The following is a 25,330-nucleotide window of genomic DNA, read 5'->3' on the forward strand; positions in this document are numbered from 1 at the left end:
AAATTGAGTTTAGAAAAAACGTTGAAAGATCCTTATGCTTTGCTGCAATTGTCTTCCCTCCATCTCTGCTTCCAAAAAAATTGATCAGTTCTTTTCCTTCTTTTTCCGTTTTACGTTTCCGTAACCGACGAAAAATTAACCCTAATTGATTGATGATAGTAAAAGAGAGGAAACGGTAGAACATTAAGGCACCCAAATGAATTCTGCATCTGTTAACATTAAGCTCGTGCCTTTAATCTCTTTGCTGCTGCTCCCCCTTTGTTTCAATAACTCTTTCATTGCCATCAATAAATCCATTTATGCAACAGCCAAGTCTCTCTCTTCGATGCCTTCCCTCCAAAACCAATAATAAAAGAGAACACATACCATAAGAAAATCAAACAAATTAGGAGAAAGAAAATATGGGAATAACATTCCTTTGCATTCGTTTTCCTTCTCCCCCAACTGTGTAACTCGAATTTCACCTTCCAGGTCATCTTTGCCATTTTTTGAAAATTACCCAAACTCCAAAAGTTAAGGTAATCAACCCATTGCTCTAGATTCATCTTCTCGCAAAGATCCACCAACTGAAAATTCGGTGGAGGAAGTACTCTTTTGAGGAGGGAGAGGTTGATCAAATTAGTTGGTTTTGCATCAAAAGTGGGAATTTTGATGCAGGGGAGAGGGGAAAAATGCTTAAGCGACTCTCGTCTTCCTCCTGGAAATTAGGACAAATCGCAAGCCTTTCAATTATCTTTTGAGAGAGGTTAATTGAAGTTTGATGCCTTCAGGTATTGAAGTGGCCACATGGAAGCAAAACAAAAATGGTCCATCTTTTTCTCCAAAGGATAGAAATATTGCCAGCTTTTACCATGTAGACCCTACATAAAATTTTTGAAAGTAAGATGAATTTAAATAAGGGAGTTTTAACAAAACACTCCCAGTACTGTTCATTTTTAACGAAAAACCACATTTATACATTTCCTTGGTACTATTCACTATACCTTTAAAAAGGGCTTTTCATTAAAAGGGAAGTTTTTTTGGACTTTTCGTTAGTTTTCCTTTTACATAATGCCTACACATGAATCCAAAAGAACAAAAGCTCCAACAACTTCCACTTTGACTAGAAATTAGACAAAAATCTTAGGAATGTTGCCTTATTATTAATCTAGTCATAAAGGCACAAATCTGTGAAATTCCTTTCATTTTCATCAAACTTATCACAAGAAAATGTAACTTTTGGAGTAAATAAATAGTAAAATATGGGATCATCAATTTGTATCAATGGAAGAGATCCATCGGTCCGGAAGATCTCCACAAAATTGATCCGTAGAGGATCTAAATTCGTATTTATAATAGCTTAAGCCCATATGACTTTCATAGAGAGAGAAAGAGAGAGAAGGATAGAAGAGTCAAATTCTAACTATTTATAATGACTTAAAACCTATGTTGCATTCATCATTGACCTAGGTCTAATTAATAGAAACATATCATTGATTAAGTCCAAAACAAAAATATGTCATTGACATATGGCTTAATAGTAAAGTTTTTATTGACTTTTGGCTAAATTACCAAATAAGTAATCTCACTCCCTCTCTCCCCACTTCCACATTCACTCCCTTCCTCTCTTCTTCAATTTTAAAAACAAAAAGTATAACATTTCGCACGCAAGTGTGGGCATATACTAGTTTTTATTATAAGAATGCCAAAACTGTACTTTCGGTTCACAAGGCTTCACAAAAGAAAAATGGGAAATAAAAACCCCTAAAACAATACAATAGAAAACTGGCCGAAAATAATACAAACAATCTGCACATGTTGTAGTTAGGAATGTGATTGTGTACATCCTAGTGTATCTAGGGATATCTTTGAATTTTCTCTTTAGTAGTTAATATCCTGTTAGAGTTGTAATCCTATTAGGGTAAGGCACAATGGGGTGGAATAGAACACACCTTGCAATCACACATCTCTCTCTTTCTCTCTACTATGTCGCACCCTTCTCTCTCTGATCTTTATATGATTCAGTAAATTAGGCCTACAACACGTTATCAGCATGCTCTTAATGCTGCGCTAAAGAGAGTTTGATCTTCAATCAAGGGAGTATTACGTTTTAATCATTCTTTTTATGATTAATTCATTATTTTATTGAATTGATATGTTATTGATTCAATTTAATTTTTCTGTGTTGAACGTGATACAAAGCATTGGAGATGCAATTCCGACTTTCCGAGAATGATCTTCTACAAATTCAAAGGCTCGGTTGTTTTCTGCCAATCAGGTTCCTTTAAAATAAATTAAGATATTTGAAACTCCCCTATATTTATATTTTCCTTTCAATTATATATGTTGCATATGTGTTCATATATTTTGTCAATATATATATTTGTTCATGTAATACGCAATTATGCTATGTGGAATTGTGAGTTAAAGCATCAAAATTAATTTAAAAGCACTTAGAGTTCTTTTAACTCTAGAATCCGAAAAAAAATCTGGGTTTTTTTTTAATTGTTTTTTTACTGCTAAGCCGCCGTTAGCACCGAGTTAAGTTGGCTGGCTTATAGCCATGCCACCGCCTTGGGATGACGTCGTTTGATATCATGGACTTCTGGAGCAGCCCGTTAGGCTTTGCTGCATGCACTGGACAGCCAAGGCGAAGGCTTGGTTTGGGTTTATGAAACGGGTTTGCAGCCTTAGCCTACTCCAGCACAGCCTGAAGCTTTCCTAGGTTTGTCCCTGAGCCCTAGGCTCATCACCAGTATGCCTAAAGTTTGCTAGGTTCGTCCCCTTACCTCAGCCCGCATGCAGCAACTTCCTTAGCTGTAGGGCTTGCCATGTCAAGGCCCAACCACAAGCTAGCTTCGGCTGGGCTTTGTAACACCTCAACCCAAGTCAGTGAATGCTAGGCTTGCTAGCACTCCGGCCTGATTCCATAACAAGCCGGCCTTGCCTACTTAGAAATAGCCTTGCAGCCATGATTGGGCTGCCCCGCAACAACCCGTGGCCTACTAAGCCATTTCAGGGCCTAGCCTTGCACACAACACCCAAGCCCACCAATATTGGGCTATGGTTTCTCGAATCCAATTCTATTTTTGGCATTCTCTATAATTTTAACATGAATGTTATTGTTATTTTTGCTTCTACAATTGACCCCGAATGGTCTCGATCTATTGAATTAATTAAAGTGACCAGCAGTCCATTAATCTGACAATTAATCTAAAATTATTGGCCTGAAGTCCACTTTTTGGCAATTAACAATTCAATAAATTATTTCTTTTCTTTGAACCGTTAACTACCTTTCGTAGTCCCGAAGCACTCGCACTTAAATTCCTGAAGCAACCCAAATCCTACTTAGTTGTATATTGTATTCTGTGATCTTTCAGGAACCTCTCTTTTATGAACTAAATGTTCATAAACTAAATTGAACATGTAGTTTCGAATTTAATGCCTTTGAAACCCAAATGTTCTAACTTTAATGCTTATGGATATCTTATTTCCATAGCACTAATCACAATCTTGTTCCCTTTATTTAGTGGATTGTTGAACCATAACAAGTTCGATTTCACTAATTTGGACGTTTCTTGATCGAAACAAGACGTGAATCTCCACTTGACTATTAAGATGCTAAGTAACCATTGAAGCCAACAATGGCATCGATGAGCTGAATAAGCCTCCGCCATGATCTTCATTCGAAGACTTATGCCCAAAGCATTACAAACGGAAGTACCTCCTGAACAGACCCTTCCAGCTTAAGTGTAGAAAGTGGAAGGTTATCCAATTTTTTAATTTGATTACTACCACAAACGTGAGAAAATGGTATAGACCCATCTTCGGCTGGAGTCTACCGAACAGTATAGACCCAGCTCGGCTGGAGTCTACCGAATGACTCAACCCAATTCGATCAAAGCCTATCGAATAGTGGTGCCCTGCTTTGGCATAGGTGCACCAAATGGTATTGACTCTGCTTTGGCAAAGGCCTACCGAACCCAAGTATGGGTCTGTCTCTTTCATAATCCAATTTCGAGTTTGTTTTTACAACATATAGTAAAATTAAGGTCTGCTAAGGTGTGACATCATGCCCAAAGTGTGATCCTTGGCACCTAAGACCTAAAACTTCAAGAATAAGGGATACTTTTTCCAAACCTTAACCCTACATAATCTACTTCCATCTTGATGGAATAAATCATTGGTTATGCACCTATTCGTGCCCTACCAATGTCGTTGAGGAGTACCATTCTAGTAGTCAATATACGAAACTAATTTTGCTCTACCAAACATCGTTGGAAGAGCATAATTTTGACATGGATGGCCTTGTAGGCTAAATCCCCTTAGTAAATCATTTACTTTATGAACATTTTTCCATGTTCCTCGATTCAAGTTTGGTGTATGTTTTAGTTATGGATAATCTTATTGATATTGTCCTCGAATACGAGTTAATTGAATCATGTTTCTTAATACATGTGACCAAATTCAATTAAACACGTGATTAGGTAGGAATGTGGGAAAGTTAGTTGTCTGGGTGAATGTGATACTACTCACACTAACTTTATGCCTAAATCACATCTCTAGCAACCACTTCAGGTCTATCCAACCTAATTAAGAGCATTGGCAAGCTCTTCATTGTCTGAATGGTACTAAATTACGATTTAAGAAACCTTACATTCTCCCCGTTCCGGGAGAACGTTGTTGAGTCTTAAGGATATTCGAGAGAACAATGATCATGAATGAAACCACTGCAAAAAATAGAGTGGAATATCTTTGCACCACCTTAAAAAATGAGCCTAAAGCTTTGAGCTTGGTGATTCGAGCAGTTTACTTGCCTTAGCATGACCTTTTGGGACACTTAGGTCAAACAATGATGCTACGACGTATCTCCTTACCCGAAGTAAGGATCTTGTGCTTACAAGCACACTTTGCCAAGCCTGCTCGTAGGGGAAATTGATTTTCTAAATCATCCTTCACAAAGATACGAAATCACCCTTTTTTTACAGTGGATTCAAAGGGAATATATGAGGACTAATTCAACTAAAATATGAAGCATATAAATACTTTTGATTTTGGTTGATGAATCGACAAGATGTTCACTTGTTTGTCTACATACATTGCCAATAAACCTCTTGGCCGATTTTAAGGGTTCACCACCCCACTTATCCTATAAAGTCTGGAAGACTGGATAATGCCTAAGAGTTTATATCGATGGTTTTCGATAAAGTATTGCATGTCTTTTGGGTTTATTATTGAACATCAAATTCTCATGTTCATCCCAAATAGCCTCATAGAGCGATCATAAAGCGCAATTTAATTGATCATCCGGACCTTGGTGAATGCACCAAGCTTTCAGTTTCTATGCAATCTTGTACGCAGCTATGTTGGTCCACCTTGAGGCCTATTGCCACCCAACCTATTTGATGTTATAGTTGGTTACTGGGTATGAACCTAATGCTTCGTATTTGGGTGTGCATTCTATGTGCCAAGTTGCACCGCCGCAACGTACCAATATAGGTCTTCAAAGAAGGATGTGAATCTTTGTCGATTATGATTCTCCTTCACACTAGCTCTCTTAAAACCCTTGCATGCAATCTCTTTACCGCTCATTTGTGGATTGTCACTTCAATAGGACAGTCTTCCCACTGTTAAGGAGAGATAAAAACATCAACGTTCCTATAGAACGACACGAATTTTCGTGGACATTGACCACTATGTCTCATCTCGATCCCCGTATCACACAAGTGTGATAAGCAAGTCCGATGTATTCTAGCTTTCAGAATGTTCCTCCAGACGTATTCCTCTAATCTAGCTAAATTGACGAGATCATATACCAGCTGCAAACATGCTTGTAAGGATAGACGTACTTAATGGACGTTGAGTTAACATCTCCAAAGGGTGTGCCACCTCTGTTTAACGGTTTGGCCGCTCTTGTTGGACGATCCGGTACACCAGCAGATAATCAATCACTTTGTCTTGGCCTGGAGCACGATAGATCACTCGGTTCATACAATTCACTTCCTTAGAAGAGGAAGACATGACACAAAATGAATCTATACCCGACCGTTGTCTCAAATCATTTCCATCTCATAAGATTAATCTAGATTACTCTCGAGACTTAAAGTTCTTGGTCTAGTATACTAGTTTGGATGAGATTATGGAATTAGAATGAGATTATCATCAATGATGTTTCACTTATATGGTAGTTACCGACATAAATGAAAAGCGACGATATCGAACTATGTTTCGTTGATTAGTGACAACGTAGAACTGATTGGACTATCGAAATTACAATCCAAGTTAAATTTCTTACCAAAGTGTGATTGGACCTATCATTCCTAAACTACCCAAGGTAACCTTGCTGTGTTACAAGTGGGAAAAGAAGTGTTATGAGATGAATGAAATAGTGCAATATGATGCACGCCTTACGATGCAATGTTTCTCTCAAACGTCCTGTGATTGACTGCATCACTATGAATGTGGTTAATATTTCTCCATGGGGATATTCATACGTAGATTTACATGTAAGTTCCCGAAGAATTACATGGACTGTTTCAAATAGTTCCAAACCATGTAACACCCTCTTAACTTGTTTAAGGCATTCACATATAGATTGAAGCAATTCGACAGATATGGTATATCCATCGAAGTGATTATTTGATCCGTTAGGGATATGAATTATGCTTTTGCATGTTAAACTATGAAGTCTTATTCCGAATTGCTAGAGTTACAGTTTATGTCGTTGACATAAATCTTACTAAGACTGTAGAAGAACTTGAGAAAACTGTCTGGCACCTGAATATGGAATTTGAGATGAAGGATCTTGGGAAAAATCGTTTATGCCTTGACTTGAAGTTAAAGCATTGTTCTGATGGTATTTTGGTCTACCAGTCGAACTACATCGCGAAAGTGTTACCTTTGAGTATACCTATGATCTTCCATATGTTATATGCAAATGAAACCCTTGAACAGGTTATGAAACCTGAAGTTCCATATCTGAGTTCAACTTTGCGTTTTGTTGTACTTAGCTCATTGCGTTAGACAAGACATCTTCTTCGCTGTTGATTTATTGGTAAAGATGCAGTGCGCCTACACGCAACAACTGAATTGGTATTAAAGATGTTTTTCCACTACCTTAAAAGGTACTATGGATTTGGGCTAATCCTAAAGCATCTCAAGCGAATCCGACCCTCTGATCCTTGGAATGATGCTTGCCTTGTTTGTTATCCTGATGCTAGTTACTCATCAAGCCCGCACAAGGCAAAATCCCTAAATGGTTATGTCTTTACCGTTAGGGATATCGCAATATCTTGGAGGTCCACGATATGACCTTAGTTATGAAATCTTTGAATCATTTCAAGACTCGCCTTACTTCATTAAGCCATACGTGAGACATGGTTAGGAGCTCTTATTGAGCATATTTGAAGTACTTACTGTTTTCATCCATCGTTGAGTCCCAATGATGATCCATGAAGACTATGCGCATGTATCAACCTGACCAAGCCATGATACATTAACGAAGTCAACATCAAGACATATTTCGTCTACATAAGTAAATCATCAAGAGATTGAAGTCATGTAAGCTGACCCTAGACAACCTTGTCGACCTCTACATGACGTCACTGCCGAAGTTAACCTTCTAGAAGCTTGTTTGAGGAATTGGTATGCCTAACTATCATATACAATGCTTGTAGTTCTCATTTGGAAGTTTTGTCAAACTCAGGGGGAGTATCCAGAAGTATACTCACTTGATCTTCATGTACTCTTTTTCCCTACGATTAGGAGCACTTTTCCCACTAGGTTTTTGCTACCTAACTAGGTTTTGATGAGGCACCCATCCTGGGTGAGCTCTTCTACTTACGTCTAGAAGACTTATAGTTTGACTTAATGCAACTTCTCACTTTTCTCCTTAGTCTATGGGTTTTTCTCCCACCTTGGGCTTTACCACAGCGAGGTTTTGTGAGTTTTACCTTTTATGCGTTCATCCATTATTTTGAGACTCGTATTCACTCATTGTGTCGACAACTTCATCAACTATACTTGTTTTATCGCCGAAGACCTAATGCGCCATTTGTTTGAGTATTTACACACTCAAGGGGGAGTGTTGCAGTCCTATTAGATTAGGAATGTGATTGTGTAAATCCTAGTGTATCTACGAATATCTTTGAATATTCCCTTTAGTAGTTAATATCCTATTAGAGTTGTAATTTTATTAGGGTAAGGATTTAACCTATCCTAATACAATAAATAAAGGTACAATGGGGTAGAATATAACACACGTCACAATTACACATCTCTCTCTTTCTCTCTACTATGCCGCACCCCCTCTCTCTCTATCTTTTATATAATTCAGTAAATTAGGTCTACAACAACAGAGATAATTTTTTCATAAAAAGCTGAAATTAAAAAATAATAAAAGCAGTTTTCTTCCCACTATCGTTCGAGAAGAACCAGCATAATCAAAACGAAAAGAAGTGAAATTGTAAATCTGGATGGATCAAGGTTAAAATGCAATATGCAGGATTGAAATTATGATTCAATCCTGATTTTTTTCACAACAAAAATCAAAAGAGTAAATAAACGAAGCCAAAGGATTTGTACGAAATCTCGCACGAGGAAAAAAACCCTCCACACAGGAGAGAAAAACCTCAAGGCACACAGCCAATTTCACTAAAAAAACTTAAGGACATAATACAAGACTTAATTGATACTTTCTTACACCACAACAGAAGCTTGATCAAATACTCTTGTCTTATAGAACACGTCCTCTTCACCTTCGCTTGGATGAACACTGATTCACGCAGGTTGATGATCTTCCTCACAGGCAAAGCTTACACAAAGTTCCATGATGAATGAATGATGTGTTATGCTTTCAGACTCTCACCTAGATAAAGCTAAGAACCTAACCGTCTTTTGTTCCCCCCTCTTGACCTTATAAAATAATCTCACAAATATAATTAGTGTGCAAAAGGTCTACCTTAAAACTCCCAGCACAACCCTTTATATACTAGGTTAACTCTTTTTCCTAATAAACAAAGAGATTGGCCTTATTTAAACCTCTTCCTTATTTAAGACTATGCAGATTTGAATAGACTCCTAGAATCCCACACCAAATCAATCTTTAATAGGGAACACAAATCCTATATGAATGCAAATGATTCTTACCAGAAAAAAACTTTGCCGTGTAATATTGGTCAATCATGTTCCTCATTTAACGCATGCTCCAACCTTTGCAAGTTACAATTAATCTTAAGACTAGGAATAATCAACTTATAGACTCTTTACATTTGCTAGAAAATAGCCAACTTAATTACACTTTCAATCTCCCCCTTTGGCATTTCCTAGATAAAATCCCCAATACAAAAAAATAACACCCGTTCCAGAGGACCTCATTTATCTGCACAGGCACGAATTACCGGTGAAGCACAAAAGATAAATTACAAAAGATATATTAAGAGTGACAAAACATATTCTCCCCTTGAATCTAACGAACATTAAGCATATTAGTACTCCCCCCTTTTTGTCAAGGGAAATCCAAAAATAACCAAGCAACAGAGTTCACATGCAGCGGATCAGAAATCACATAGCTAAGGTATGCCATGCTAATAAATGATAGTTCAAATTGCCAGTAAGTAGATAAACAGAGAGATATGCATGGGATAAATAGGAATAAAATAGAATGCCAATCCCAAAGTGCAGTACTAGTTCCTCTTAGGCACAGCATACAGGATAGTCCATTTAGTTTAACTAAAACCACAGGAGATAAGATGAAATTTAAAAACTAGAAAACCAAGGAAAGAGTATGGGAATTTTAAATAGCTTGTGTGATGTAGTGTAAGTGTGTCTCAAGAATGTGGGATTAAGGAACCATAGTCAACTCCCCTTACGAACCAAAAGAGCCTATACAAACTAACGGTTTTGTCCAAACTCTGGGCATATTGTAAATTTCTATCAAAGCAATGAAATGAGAGAACCAAACTGATAATTGACATAGATGCTATCAGTTGTCACAACATTTAGACGTTTGCATATCCTTGGTGTGTGCCTTGCATCGTTTATTTAAAACATGTTATTGCTAGCGGTTGTCACAACGGTGAGACGTTTACAAATCTTCGTTGTGTGCCTTGCATCATTTATTTGAGACACATTATTGCTAGCGGTTGTCACAACGGTGAGATGTTTACATATCTTCGTTGTGTACCTGGCAACTTTGAACTTTCTATTGCATGTCTTAGACAAGAGACTAGTACAAGCACTCTTTTTTTTTTTTTTTTTGAGCAAAGTGCTTATAGGCAACCAAAGTGGGGACAAAAAAACTAGCGTAAGTGCCCCACTAATTAGAAAGGCATGATCGATCATGAATTTGTACCCCCACAAACACTTGAGATAGTGAGAAACTGAGACATGACAAAAACAAACAAAATAGGAAATAGCAATGTCTGGTTCTCGATAGACAAAATAACACCTTATATCTAATGGAGCAAAGAAACCATAATAGTAATCCAATTTGACATCAAAAGAATAGTAGCAGCACAGAGGGATGATATATATATATATATATATATATATATATATATATATATATATATATAAAGACACATATGCAGACAAAAGACATGCATTACTGGCATTTTGCAAACTACACAGTCATGCAATGGAGCACACACCAATAGATTGTCTAAGGTGTTCATATCGATTATTATCCAATGGTTTTGTGAAGATATCAGCAAGTTGTTTATCAGTGAGAATATATTCCAATGCAAGAAGATCATCTTCTACAAGATCACGTATAAAGTGATGCCTTATATCAATGTGTTTAGTGCGAGTGTGCTCAACAGGATTCTTTGAGATATTAATTGCACTTTGGTTATCGCAAAAAATGATCAATTTACCTTGCACTATACCATAGTCACACAACATCAGCTTCATCCATAACAGTTGTGTGCAGCAGCTTCCAGCAGCTATGTATTCAGCCTTGGCGGTGGAGAGTGAGACACAATTTTGTTTCTTACTATGCCACGCGACTAAGTTGTTTCCTAGATAAAAATAATCCTTTGAAATGTTTTTTCTATCATCTATATTACCAGCCCAATCTGCATCCGAAAATCCTGCAATTTCCACATTTGAGTTGAATGAGTAATGAATTCCAAAGCTTAAAGTGCCACTTACATATCGTATTATTCTTTTAACAATAGTTAAATGTGATTGCTTAGGACATGATTGAAATCGTGCACAAACACCAACACTAAAGGAGATGTCAGGACGATTAGCAGTAAGGTATAGTAGACTCCCTATCATGCTTCTATACAATGTTTGATCAATTGGTTCTCCAGTAGGATCTTTGTGGAGCTTCTCTGTGGTGCTCATGGGATTTTTCACTGGTTTGGCATTTTCCAAACCAAACTTAGCGACAAGATCCTTTGCATATTTTGTTTGGGAGAGAAACATGCCATCTTTAAGTTGTTGGACCTACAAACCAAGAAAGTAATTCAATTCTCCACACATACTCATCTCAAATTCATTACTCATAATATCAGTAAATTCAGAAACTAAAAGATTAGAGGTAGAACCAAACACAATATCATCCACATAAACTTGAGCAACAACTAAATCACTTTTAACCAGTTTGACAAACAAAGTTTTGTTAATTGCTCCTCTAGTGTAACCATTTTGAAGCAGATATGAAGACAACCTCTCATACCAAGTCTGGGGTGCCTGTTTCAAACCATACAATGCTTTTTTTTCAGTTGGTAAACGTGACTAGGATGAAAATGATCTTTGAATCCAGCTGGCTGTTCCATGTAAACTTCTTCTTGCAACACCCCTTTCAAAAACGCACTTTTGACATCCATCTAGTACAACTTGATCCTGAGATGGCATGCAATTGCTAGTAATAATCTTACTGATTCCAATCTTGCTACGGGAGCAAAAGTTTCGTCAAAGTCAAGACCTTCCACTTGAGTGGAACCTTGAGCAACCAATCTAGCTTTATTGCGAATTACATTCCCTTTCTCATATGTCTTGTTTCTAAAAATCCACTTGGTACCAATAACATTGGCATCCTTGGGCCGTGGAACCAAGTACCAAACATCATTCCTTTTGAACTGGTTTAACTCATCTTGAATGGCTAAGATCCAATCATTGTCAACCATGGCTTCTTTGACATTTTTTGGCTCAATTTGAGAGACATAATACAAGTAGCTTATTTCTTCAACATCTTGACTTCGAGTTCTCATTTTATCATTGAGCTTCCCAATGATGTTTCAGGTTTGTGATCTCTTTTTACTTGCTTAGCTCCAGTTCTAAGTGTTTGAGATGATGTGTCATGGATGTCTTCTGAGTTTGTGATACTTGAAGCATCATTCACTGCAGCAACTTGATCACTCCTACTTTCTGTTTGTATTCCAATAAGATCATCATCATCCTTCATCTGTTTGACTTGGTCCAAATCAAAATCATTAATCACAACATTTATGGACTCCATTACAGCCTTAGTTCGAGTGTTATAAACCCTATAAGCCTTGCCAGTTAGAGAATAACCAAGAAAAATACTAATGTCACTCCTAGAGTCAAATTTAGCGAGATGTTCCCTATCTTTGTATATGTAACATGTACTCCCAAAGACTCTCAAATGACTGACATTAGGCTTTTTCTCTTTCCAAAGTTCATAAGGAGTTGCTTTTGACTTTGGTCTTAAATACACTCTGTTAGCAGTGTAACAAGCAGAACATATTGCCTCAGCCCAAAAATGTTTTGCCAAATTTGCAGAATTAAGCATTACTCTACTCATGTCAAGCAAGACTCTATTTTTCCTTTCAACCACCCCATTTTGTTGAGGTGTGATAGGAGCAGAAAATTCATGTGCAATGCCATGTTCATCACAAAATTCAGAAAAGAAATTATTCTCAAATTCTATCCCATGATCCATCCTTAGTCTAATGATGTTATCATGTTTTTCATTTTGAATTTTCATGCATAAAACAGTGAAAGATTTAAATGCATCAGATTTATCATGCAAGAAAGCAACCCAGGTAAAGCGAGTGAAATCATCCACAAGAACTAGTATATACTTTTTACCTCCCAAACTTAGATTTTGATTTGGACCAACCAAGTCCATATGCATAAGTTCCAATGGTTTTGATGTGGATGAGAAGTTGGTGGGACTGTGTGAGTTTTTGGTCTGCTTTCCTATTTAACAATCACCACAAACTCCTTCTTGTTTTCCACTTAATGTGGGCAGCCCACTTACATATTCTTTCTTTGAAATTTTGATTAGATCTCTAAAATTCATGTGTCCTAATCTTCGATGCCATAGATTAGTGATATTGTTTTCAACCCTGTAGCAAACATTCAAACCATTAGCCATAGCACAATAGCAATTATCATCAGACCTTGGTCCACAAATGACCTTTTCACCTATTTTTGTACTTACTATGCATTCAATTTCATCAAATATAACCTTACCAAAGTCATCACTTAGTTGACTAATACTCATAAGGTTTGCAGTAAGGTTTTCAACAAGTAAAACATTATGCAAAGCAGGTAAACCAGGAGCTTTAACTGTACCTTCACCCAAAACCTTGGCTTTCTTACCATCACCAAAGGTTACCGTGCCTCTTACCTTTTTATCTGAGAATGACTGAAACCAACATTTATCACCTATCATATGCCTTGAACAATCACTATCAAAGTACCACTTGTTAGAGTTGCAAGAATCCAAGGCAGTAAAGGCAACAAAACATTTGAGATCATTAGACTCAATTGAAGAATGAGCAAGTACGTAGCATGTGATTCATTCACTGATTTAGTCCTTTTCTTTTCTCTCCACACAAGTTTCATCTTAGGCAAATAGGAATTTGGAATATGAACGAGTTTAGACAACCTATTCACTTCTCTCAAAAGATTTGAGAGATGAGTACGTGCTGCACCAATAGAAAAATTATCAGAATGATTCAAGTATTTTTTGTCACAAGAAGGTCGAATATGACCTACCTCACTGCAAGCATGACAAGTAAGAACACAAGTCTTAGGCATAGCACACGTACCTGAAGCTTTCACAAATTTTGTTCCTGAAGAACTATCAGTGGAACCATCAAAACCCAAACCAGTTTTATCTCCACTGGATTTTCCAATACTGAGCATTTTGTCAATCTTTTCCGCGCCAATGGTTAATCTTATGATTTTTTCTTTAGAAGCCTCAAGTTGTGAAGTTAATGACTTGTTTTCTTTCTCAAGTTCAAACAATCGATATTGAAACACAGTTTCGATCCTACATTTCTCAGTTTCCAGATTTTTCAATTTTTCTTTCATGTCAAAACTATGCTTTCTAATTTTTACAGAGACATGATAAAGTTCATTATATTTTTGAAGTATTTCTTCAGCATCAAGCTCCAGACTATCAGATTCCTCAAGATCATCGATATTTGCAAATCCCACAAATGCAACTATCTCACTTTCCGAATCTGAATCTAATTCACTGTCACTCCAAGTACTCTTCATGGCTTTGTTTTTTTTTTTTTCAGATTTTAATTTCTTCAAGGTGTTAGCACATTCTTTTGTCTCATGTCCAAAACCCTGACATTCATAGCATTTTCGACCCTCAGTTTGTTTAATAAGTCTGGAACTTTTTGCAGAATTAAAATTGTTTGACTTGAAGGGTTTAGATCCTGAACTTGTTCCTTTTCCCTTAAAATTTTTACTCTTGAGAAATTTTTTAAACTGTCTAGTGATTAGAGCAAATTCCTCATCACCAATTTCCTCACTTTCTTCACATTCTTCTTTTATAGCTTTTAGGGCAATGTTTTTACTCCTTTTCACAGTAGGAAGCTCCATTTCATCGGTTTTCAAAGACCCAACTAATTCTGCAATTTTCATTGTGTTTAAGTCTCTAACTTCTTCAATTGCAATTTTCTTAGGTTGAAACCTAGAAGGTAGTGATCTAAGAACCTTTTTGACAACTCTAGATTCAGGAATTTTATCCCCAAGATTAGCACAAGCATTGATGATACTATTTAACTTAGCATAGAAATCAGAAAAGGTTTCATCTTCTTCCATTCTAATAATTTCAAATTGATTGACATACCTTTGAAGCTTTGACTCTTTAACAGCATTTATTCCTTCATAGGTGACCTGCAAGATATCCCAAGCCTCTTTGGAGGTCTCACAATTTGAAATATTAGAAAACTGATCAGGAGATAAGGTAGTAAATAGAGTGTTGAACCCTTTTTGATTATTCATGGAATGAGTTTGATCAGCCAGTGTCCATTCTTCATGAGGCTTGAGAACAACTTCCTCAACGACAATGTGTTAGACTTGAAAATTTGTCACACGTGAAGGGATGAGTGTTGAGAATGAATCCCATATTGATGAGATGAGGGATCTTATATGGGTTTATAAATAAGTTGGACTTCTCCCCAAATTGACAATTAGTTTATGGTGGAACCTTAATTTTTTTTTCATGTTTTGCACATGCAATCACAAAGAATGTAAAACTCGGTGAGAAAATTGTTGCAGCAAAAAGAAGAAATCAGGATCCAAAATCGATCAGAATCGAATGTTTGAGTGAGTTGGTGGTTTAATCACCATCTATAGGTTTGAGAATTTGTATCCCTAACAATTTTGAAAATTTATCTTCCATTTTATGGGTTTTCAGAATGTTGGATGATAACACAAGTGGAATCGTTTTACTGTCAAATGGTAGTTTCTTTGCTTGTGCTTACTAATTTGTATGGTATATTGGCAACATTAGTTATATAGATTCAGTGAATTTTGTAACGAATTGGAGTGTGCATGATTCCTTTGTTCACATCACAGGTGGAAAAAAGCTTTACTTCACAACGTACTACGCGTGACGTAAAGAAGAATTTGAAATATCTTTTTAGTTGTCAATTAGGTCATCAATTTAGTCTATTCCCAAATATAAATGCGAAAAACAAAATAAAATTATAGCGGTGTGCTATCCACACACCTCTTTTTACTTCTCACACACCCTTATTAATTTCTGTCCGTTGATCTTCTTCAATTCATCTAATCTGACGGCTGAAAATCAAAAAGGTATGAGAGAAGTAAAAATGGGTGTGTGGATATCACACCCCAAATTCTATACGTCGCGTGTAGCGTGCAATGGTTGAAAAAAACAAATCTTTCGCATGTGCGCATAGGAAAACTAGTAATGTAATAATGCTTTGATTATAGAAAGGTTGTCCAAGTATTTTTTGATAAAAAGGGTTTTGTGAAGATTTGTCAGGATAGTAGGAAGATGTTGACGAGGCATATATTCTAAAAACTTGAAAGTGCCGGTAATTACCTCGCCTTTCCAGATCCGAGCTTGAAACTGGAATCATACATATATCCATTCCGATCTGTTTCAAATTCTGCACACACTCCTAAACCAAATTTTCAGATCTTCTACAAGAACAAAAGAGAATGTCAAGCTACTCACACCCTCCTCCCGGCTATGGCTATGGCTACGGCTACAGCTACGGCAGCGCTTCACCTCCAGGTCAACCCTACGGTGCACCGCCGCAAGGGCAGCTCCAACACCAACAGCACCAGACAGCCCAACCCTACGGTGCTACGTCTGCACCGTACGGCTCTTCATACAAGCCAGAGAAGCCGCACAATCCAGCTAAGCCTCTCAAGAATCAAGCCAGCGGAGGTGGATACCCCGCGCCTGCTCCGAGTTACGGCAGCCTGTTCGCGGCTTTGGTTCCATCGGTGTTCCCGCCGGGCACGGATCCGGAAACCATAGCTTGCTTTCAGCTGGTAATCAGGACGGCAGCGGCTTCATCGACGACAATGAGATGCAGAGAGCTCTGTCGTCGTACAATCAGAGCTTCAGCTTGAGGACTGTTCATCTTCTCATGTACCGTTTTACCCAGACCAACACCAGGAAGATCGGTAACAATTTACAAACCCTAACAATCCATGCATGCATATCTGTGTAAATTTCTCGTCGAATTTGAAATTTATGCTCACCACCTACTTAATACTGTTGAATGAGTTTAATTTCTGATATTTATGTCTATCAATTGTACAAATCTCAAAATGTAAACTTATTGTGATAAATAGAGTGGTAAACGTTACCATCTTTTGAGAGTGGTGAATTAAAATGTTTTCGTTTCAAAGAATTACTTATTTGGAAAGAGACCACTGCCATCATGGTGACTTAGTCCATCATGTCATGTGTAAGTTTTTTTTTACATGGCATGACATTTCATTAGTGGACGGTGACACCACTATCATGGTGAAGGCGTTCTGTGCAAGTTTTGTGTGCGGCTTAATATGCTAATTTGCTACAATTTATCCTTCTAGCTTTCAGTGTAGCACAATTCACTATTAATTCAATGAAATAGTAGATAATAATGATGTTTATTGTGTGTGTGTGTGTGTGTGTGTGTGTTGGGGGGGGGGGTAAATTGTGAGAACAGGGCCCGCTGCAGTGTTCTACAATCTTCAAAGTTGGAATGTATTTGGTACTATTTCAGTTTTCAGAAAATGAAAACCAAAAATCAAAAATTCAAAATTACTTTCTTGAGTTTTTTGAAAACCAAAAATCAAAACTTAAAACCTACCTTCTTGAGTTTTCAAAAGAGGTATGCTATTCACACACTCCTCTTTACTTCTTACACATATCTTATTAATTTTTGTCCATTGATATTCTTCAATTCATTTGATCTGATGGCCGAAAATTAAAAGGGTGTGAGAAAAGTAAAAAAGGATGTGGATATCACACCCCTTCCAAATTATGGCATTGAGTTCATTTTTTTGAAAACTGTAAGTAGTTACAAAATTTTAGTTTTAGTTTAAAAAAAAAAGTTGAAAACTAAACACTAAAACCAAAAACTGTAAAATAAAAACTCAAAACGACATGGTTATCCCACCACGGCCTCTAAGATTTTGTGTTTTAATGTTTGTTGGAAATTAACTGTTTTGTAATTGGTGTGGTTGATCAGGGTATATTTGATAGGTTTGACCGAGACAGAAATGGGTCAATTGATGCAAATGAGTTGAGAGATGCACTGCTGAGTCTGGGATTTGCTGCCGTCTCGCCTGTAATTTTGGAACTGCTGGTCTCTAAATTCAACAAGACTAGAGGCAGAAAGAGGAATATGACAATTTCATCGAGTACGTTTCCTTTTCCTTTTTTTTTTTTTTTTTTTTTGCTATATTCTTTTTGTGGGATTGATTTGAGGATCAAATTCTTAAGCATTAGATATTTATTGCATTTACTTTTGGTAATATTTTATAGGGTAATGATAATGAGACTAAATATGTAAACTAAATGATATGGAAGTTAATGATTAACGTGTTTATTTCTTATTTGTGACACATCATTTAGTTTACAAATTTAGTCTACCTAGCAGCTTATCGATGTCTGATTATTCCTTGTTCGTTTGTTTTGGTAAAACGCAGGTGCTGTCTGACTGTTAAGGTGAGTTCCATTTTCACTAAGGTATATATTTTGTGTACGTAATTTATAGTTTTAATTGGTGAACTTCTACTCAGTCATTTGGCTTTAAATTTTACTCCTGCTTTGATCTTTGAGCTTTATTAATCTGTTCTTGCTATCTAGCGAATTTTAAAAGCCGCGGCGTGCAGGTTTATTCTGATTTATGCGTAGTTCGCATGGTTGAGTATTCAAAACTTTAAATTATTGCTGCAGTTAGTTGACAAGCATTTCAAAAAGAGAACAAACAACCCTTTATTTTTTTAGAGTTTTAACGAAACACTCCTGATACTGTTCATTTTTAACGAAAAACTATATTTTTACCTTTCTCTAGTATTATTCACTACACCTTTATTTGTCTTTTTTCATTAAAACTAAAGTTTTTTTGGACTTGTGTTAATTTTCCTTTATTTTTTCCTTGCTTTATTTCTTGGCAGGGAAACCATAAAATCGTTGTTCATCACTGGTTTTCACAACATTAACAGCTTGCAAAAATGGCTTTCATTATCTCAAGAGGACAAGCAGTGGGTTAACCGATCAACTGTAGATACTTAATGGAATGTTTTGTTTTGTGATTCTTGTGTCTTTCAGGGATTAACCGAGAAATTTAAGGAGAAGGACAAAGCGTACACTGGTATGGGAACTTTCACTTATAAGGATTTCATGTGGACTGTCCTGCCATTCCTCATTGCGTAGGTTGTTAGTGTATAAGCTATTGAGCTTACTTTGAAATTAGAAGTAAATAAGCCCTGTATTTAATTGTGTATTCACTTTGGTAATTTCACCAAGTGTAGGGCTCATATTGTAAAAGGGTCTTAGTAACAGGTGTAAGGATCTCTTTGTATCCATCTAGATGTGTGGCTGAGATCATCTTTTCTGATATACTTTGTAACCCATCCGGTGTGCACAGTGTGTGTGCATGAAGAAATAAATTTATAGATTTCTCTGCAAGTTAGTACAGAGAGCACCACCATCAAAATCTTCTCTCCATTGCTTTGATCTGTTTTTCATTCCTATTCCTACTCCTCCTTCATCTACAGAATAACTAATAGAACTTTAACATGGCCTCAGAGCCAGGTTCGATCATTTGAGATCTAGGCGTAAGACAAATCGAGCTACACTCGAGCTTGTTCCAGATTGGGTGACGTTGCCGGAATTTCATAAAACTCGATTTTGATTTGTATTCGCATCATCAAAGCTCGAAGATGGCTGGATCTAGAAGTTCTGAGGTGAGAACTCTGATCTTCTCCGGTGAGAACTACGAGTTCTAGAGAATCAAGATGGTGACGATTTTCAAATCTCATGGGTTATGGAAATTTGTAGAAAAAGGTGTTACGGTTTCAAACTCAAAGAAGGAAAAGATTGAAGGAAGCTTAGGAGAAGAAGACGATGAGAAAACTACTGCTACATATATGCAGGATGCAAAAGCTCTGGGTATTATTCAGAACGCAGTCTCAGATCAGATATTCCCTCGGATAGCTAATGCAGATTCTGCGAAGATGGCATGGGATCTGTTATATGGCGAGTACCATGGTGGTGATCAGGTAAGACCTATGAAACTACAAAATCTGAGACGTGAATTTGAGTATGCTAGGATGCGTGATGATGAAACTCTGTCTGGGTATCTTACTAGGCTAAATGAATTGATTAATCATATGAAAACATTTGGTGAGATTCTGTCTAATGAAAGGCTTGTACAGAAGGTTCTGATTAGTTTTAGTAAACCATATGATCCCATATGTCTAGTTATCGAAAATACCAAGTGCTTGGAGACTGTAGAACTACAAGAAGTTGTAGCAATTTTGAAGAGTCAAGAACAACGATTTGATTTGCATAGTGTTGATACCAATGAAAGGGGCTTTTGCCTCACTCTCTGTGACTCAAAAAGGGCAAACCAGTAGTAATGCTCAGTCTGGTACATTCAAATCATATAAGCACTTAAATTCGAAGGGAAAGAAATGGGAGTCAAAGTCTAAGTTTCAACAAAGGTCATTCACTAATCCTACACAGAATTCAACTTCTCCTGGGTATATGAAGCAAGATACAGCTAAACCACAGTGTAAAGTGTGTTCCAAATTTCATTTTGGTGAATGTAGGTATAAGGGGAAGCCTAAATGTTATAATTGTGATAAGTTTGGACATTGGGCCAAGGAATGCACAGCAGGCAAGGTCATTCAAAAGGCAAACTATACCAATCAAACAGAAGTCACTGGAAATCTGTTCTATGCCAACAGTGCAATTTCTGAAAACAAAATGAATGGAAACTGGTATATTGATAGTGGGTGCAGCAATCATATGACAGGGAATGCAGATCTTCTTGTCAATATAAGAACTAATGTTGCTGGAAAGGTTCAAATGCCCACTGGTGAATTGGTAAATGTTGCAGGAATGGGTTCTTTGGAAATTGATACAAATAAAAGAAAGAAGTACATCAGGGAAGTCATGCATTTGCCCGAGTTGAAAGAAAACTTACTAAGTGTGGGGCAAATGGATGAGCATGGATACTACCTATTATTTGGAGGAAACATGTGCAGTGTGTTTGATAGACCTTCACTGGAGAATCTTGTCATCAAAGTAAGGAAGAAGGAAAATAGGTGTTATCCTCTCTCCCTATTGGAAAATACTCAGTTTGCTCTGAATGCTAGTATTGGTCCAGATTCTACCTGGATTTGGCACAAGAGATTAGGACATCTAAATCTCAGGAGCCTTAAACAACTTAGGGAGCATGAAATGGTGCATGGTCTTCCACAACTTGAAGATACTAAGGGTGTGTGTGAAGGGTGCCAGTTGGGAAAACAACATCGTGACTGGTTTCCAAAAGAGCAAGCTTGGAGAGAAAGTAACCCCCTAGAGCTGATACATACTGATCTATGTGGCCTTATGCAAACTGAATCAGTTGTTGGAAATAAGTATTTCATGCTTCTAATTGATGATCATACCAGAATGTCGTGGGTCTATTTTCTGAGACAAAAATCTGAGGCTCTAACCTGTTTCAAGAAATTTAGAGCTATGGTGGAATTACAAAAGGGTCTCAAAATAAAATGCCTAAGGAGTGACAGAGGAGGAGAGTTTGTGTCAAATGAATTCAATGAATTCAATGAATTCTTAAAGATTGAAGGGATTCAAAGACAACTATCTATGGCCTATACTCCACAGCAAAATGGAGTACTGGAGAGGAAGAATAGAACGGTTGTAGAAATGGCTAAGGCAATGCTTCATGATAAAAGCATGCCATACTTTCTGTGGGCAGAAGCAGTACACATAGCTGTGTACATTTTGAACAGATCACCTACAAAAGCACTCAATAATTTAACACCATTTGAGGCTTACAGTGGTAGAAAACCAGGGGTTGGTCATCTAAAGGTGTTTGGATCAGTATGCTATGTACATGTACCATCTGAGACAAGACAAAAGCTGGATGCTAAGAGTGTTAAATGTGTCTTTGTTGGATATGTTACATGTGAGAAGGGATATAGAGTACTTGATCCATGTACTAAGAAACTAATCCTGTCAAGGGATGTAGTTTTTTATGAGACAATGACATGGACTTGGAAGGAAAGTTCAGAGAAGGCTGTAGCTGTGACTTACATTCAAAATCATGCTGAAAATCAAACTACTATGAATGCAAATGAGTTGAGGGAAGCTGAAGAAAGTCCTTCTGATTCTAGTCCACTATTCTATGTTGAGGAACCAGAATGTAGCACTCATGAATCTGTGCAGATTTCTCAGTCATTTGATCACACCCCAGTAAAATGGAGAAACATAAATGATATTATGGCACAATGCAATCTCTGTATTGTGGAACCTGACAAATTCGAAGAAGCTGCACAAGATCAGGCTTGGGTAAAAACTATGGAAGAAGAATTGTCCATGATTAAGAAGAATAGGACTTGGGAATTGGTAGATAGACCAAGTGATAAACATGTTATTGGAGTGAAATGGGTATTCAAAACCAAGTTGAACTAAGTTGAACTTGGATGGTTCAGTACAAAAGAACAAGGCAAGACTAGTTCCCAAGGGGTATGTGCAGAAACCAGGAATTAACTACATTGAGACTTTTTCCCCGGTTGCAAGATTGGATACAATCCGAACTTTGATAGCTCTTGCTGCACAGAGAAGCTGGAAATTATATCAACTTGATGTTAAATCTGCATTTTTGAATGGAAAATTGCAGGAAGAAGTCTATGTTGAACAACCTGAGGGATTTGTGATTGATGGCAATGAGGATAAAGTCTACAGATTGTATAAGGCTTTGTATGGGTTAAAGCAGGCACCTAGAGCCTGGTATAGGGAGATTGATAGTTACTTCACTCAGTGTGGGTTCATAAAGAGCTTGAGTGAAGCAACTCTTTATACTAAGACAAGAGGAGATAAGGATATTCTAATTGTCTCTATCTATGTTGATGCATAGTATACACTGTGAATAATCAGGAGATGCTGAATGAGTTCAAAGAAGACGTGAAAGTTAAATATGAAATGACAGACCTCGGGTTACTTCATCATTTTCTAGGGATGGGATTAATACAAACAGATACAAACATCTTTATTCACCAAATGAAGTATGCTTCTTCCTTATTGGATAAATTTAGTTTAAAGGAGTGCAAACCTGTTTCCATACCTCTCATTGCTACTGAAAAATTAAGCAAGGATGATGGGAGTGGTGCAGCAAATGAGGAGCAGTATAGGAAAATTGTTGGAAGTCTATTGTATCTTACTGCCACAAGGCCAGATGTAATGTATGCAACTAGTTTACTAGCCAGATATATGCACTATCCTACAAATAAACACTATGGAACAGCTAAGAGAGTGCTCAGATATGTTAGAGGAACATTGGACTATGGCTTGAAGTATGAGAAAGGCAAGAAGACAGTCTTGGTTGGTTTTTGCGATAGTGATTGGGGAGGATCACTTGAAGACAGCAAAAGCACTTCAGGCTATGCCTTCTCCTTTGGAAGCGGAGTGTTCTCATAGGCCTCTGTGAAACAAAATTGTGTTGCTCTTTCTATTGCAGAAGCTGAGTACATAAGTGCTTCTGAAGCCACAACTCAGGCCATATGGCTCAGATTCGTCCTGAACGATTTTAAAGAGCTACAAGCAGATGCAACTCCTTTACAGTGTGACAACACATCTGCAATCTCAATAGCTAAGAACCCCGTGTTTCATCAGAGGACAAAACACATTGACAGGCAATATCATTTCATCAAGGATGCCTTGCAACAAGGGATAGTTGATTTGGTCTACTGTCTTACTAAAGAACAAGTGGCAGACATCTTCACCAAAGCTTTGCCGAAGGAGAGATTCAACTATCTCAGGGACAAACTTGGAGTTATATCAGCTCAAAGCTTAAAGGGGAGTGTTAGTGTATAAGCTATTGAGCTTACTTTGAAATTAGAAGTAAATAAGCCTTGTATTTAATTGTGTATTCACTTTGGTAATTTCACCAAGTGTAGGGCTCATATTGTAAAAGGGTCTTAGTAACAAGTGTAAGGATCTCTTTGTATCCATCTAGATGTGTGGCTGAGATCATCTTTTCTGATATACTTTGTAACCCATCCGGTGTGCACAGTGTGTGTGCGTGAAGGAATACATTTATAGATTTCTCTCTCTGCACGTTAGTACAGAGAGCACCACCATCAAAATATTCTTTCCATTGCTTTGATCTGTTTTTCATTCCTATTCCTACTCCTCCTTCATCTACAGAATAACTAACAGAACTTTAACATAGGTTGTGTGTTGTTAAAGGCTTTATGAATTTGGATCAGGGTTTTACAGTGTATTGTAATATCTAGCTCTTTCTTTCCTGTTTCTTAGTGGAGTGGAGTGCTATAGGTATATTTTCTCACTATATAGCTTTCATATAATAAGGTTTCGGAGTTTGGTTTTACCATGTTTTTAATATTTGCATCAGTTTCCAATTAAAGGTTGATGCATTGGAAATAAAGTTTTCTTTGGCTAAGAAGTGAGATGACTTTGACATAAAAATTAGACTTGGTAGTGATTTTCTTAAGGAAGTCTTAATGAAAAGGCTTTTCACTATTCATTCTTAATCAAAATGACATTTTGTGTATGAAAAGTCTATAATGGGTCAAACTCTTTTCTTTATTTACTCTGATGTTATTATTTTATTATTGTAGCGAGGTCCACAGTGATGTTGACATTTCTGTCTGATTAAAATGCATTATTTTGTATGATGCTATTTAATGTATGCTAATTTGCTGCCAGCTCTTTATGCTTCCATCATGTTGTCGATGTTATGCAGCTCTTCTTCTGTCAAATTGTTCTAGTATTGTTCATCGCCTTCTACTAGCTCTGCATCTCTTTCTCTATCTTCTTTCACCTTGTAATACATATTTGTTGTTTCTCCTTTGACAATTTGAAGGTTCCAGTAGGGCTGATGAATGAGTTTTGTCTTACTCTAAATATGCATTTCTTCTTCTTCTGCTACTAGTAACATATCATACCTAAAATCTTCAAACTCATTGAAGGCTAGCATTTGGATCCCTCGAAATCTTAGAATATTTTTTGTATGAAGGACTCTTCATTAATCATGGCTATATGTCTAGCTTTCTCCTTATGCATATGTTCATACCAATCTGGAGGACTGCTAATAAAACTTATGCAAATTTGTTTCCACTGTTCTAGATAATCTTTTGCTACTTTTATAAGTTTTCCAAGAAATGATTCTAATTGGGAAATATGATTAATGAATATTTTATCAAGATACTCTAATAGTAAGGTTTGGGGTAACTTCTACTACATTATGCTTTTTCTGATGCTTATAACTAAAATGTCATGGTCTAAAATCTCTCATGTTAATCATGGTCACAGCTATGCTAACCTCTGGTTTACAAATACAACTCTTTGTACTATCACAAAGACATGGTGGATATATCTTTGTAATAATATTCATCTCTAATTTTG

General features: G+C 36.9%; 1 protein-coding gene and 1 pseudogene across 1 annotated transcript in view; both read left to right on the plus strand.

Moving 5' to 3' along the window:
* Positions 1-19,123, plus strand: part of LOC103430998 (calcium-binding protein CBP-like) — a 35,524-nt gene extending 16,401 nt beyond the window's left edge. Inside the window, exons 4-5 of the mRNA XM_070812569.1 lie at positions 18,376-18,394; positions 19,001-19,123. Of these exons, the coding sequence (XP_070668670.1) occupies positions 18,376-18,394; positions 19,001-19,105 (124 nt within the window). The 3' untranslated portion in view covers positions 19,106-19,123. The remainder of the gene's footprint in view (positions 1-18,375; positions 18,395-19,000) is intronic.
* Positions 16,262-18,216, plus strand: LOC114819198 (calcium-binding protein CBP-like; annotated as a pseudogene).
* Positions 19,124-25,330: the final 6,207 nt, after the last annotated feature.

This window comes from Malus domestica, chromosome 14 (genome assembly GCF_042453785.1).
Source record: "Malus domestica chromosome 14, GDT2T_hap1".
NCBI lineage: Eukaryota > Viridiplantae > Streptophyta > Magnoliopsida > Rosales > Rosaceae > Malus > Malus domestica.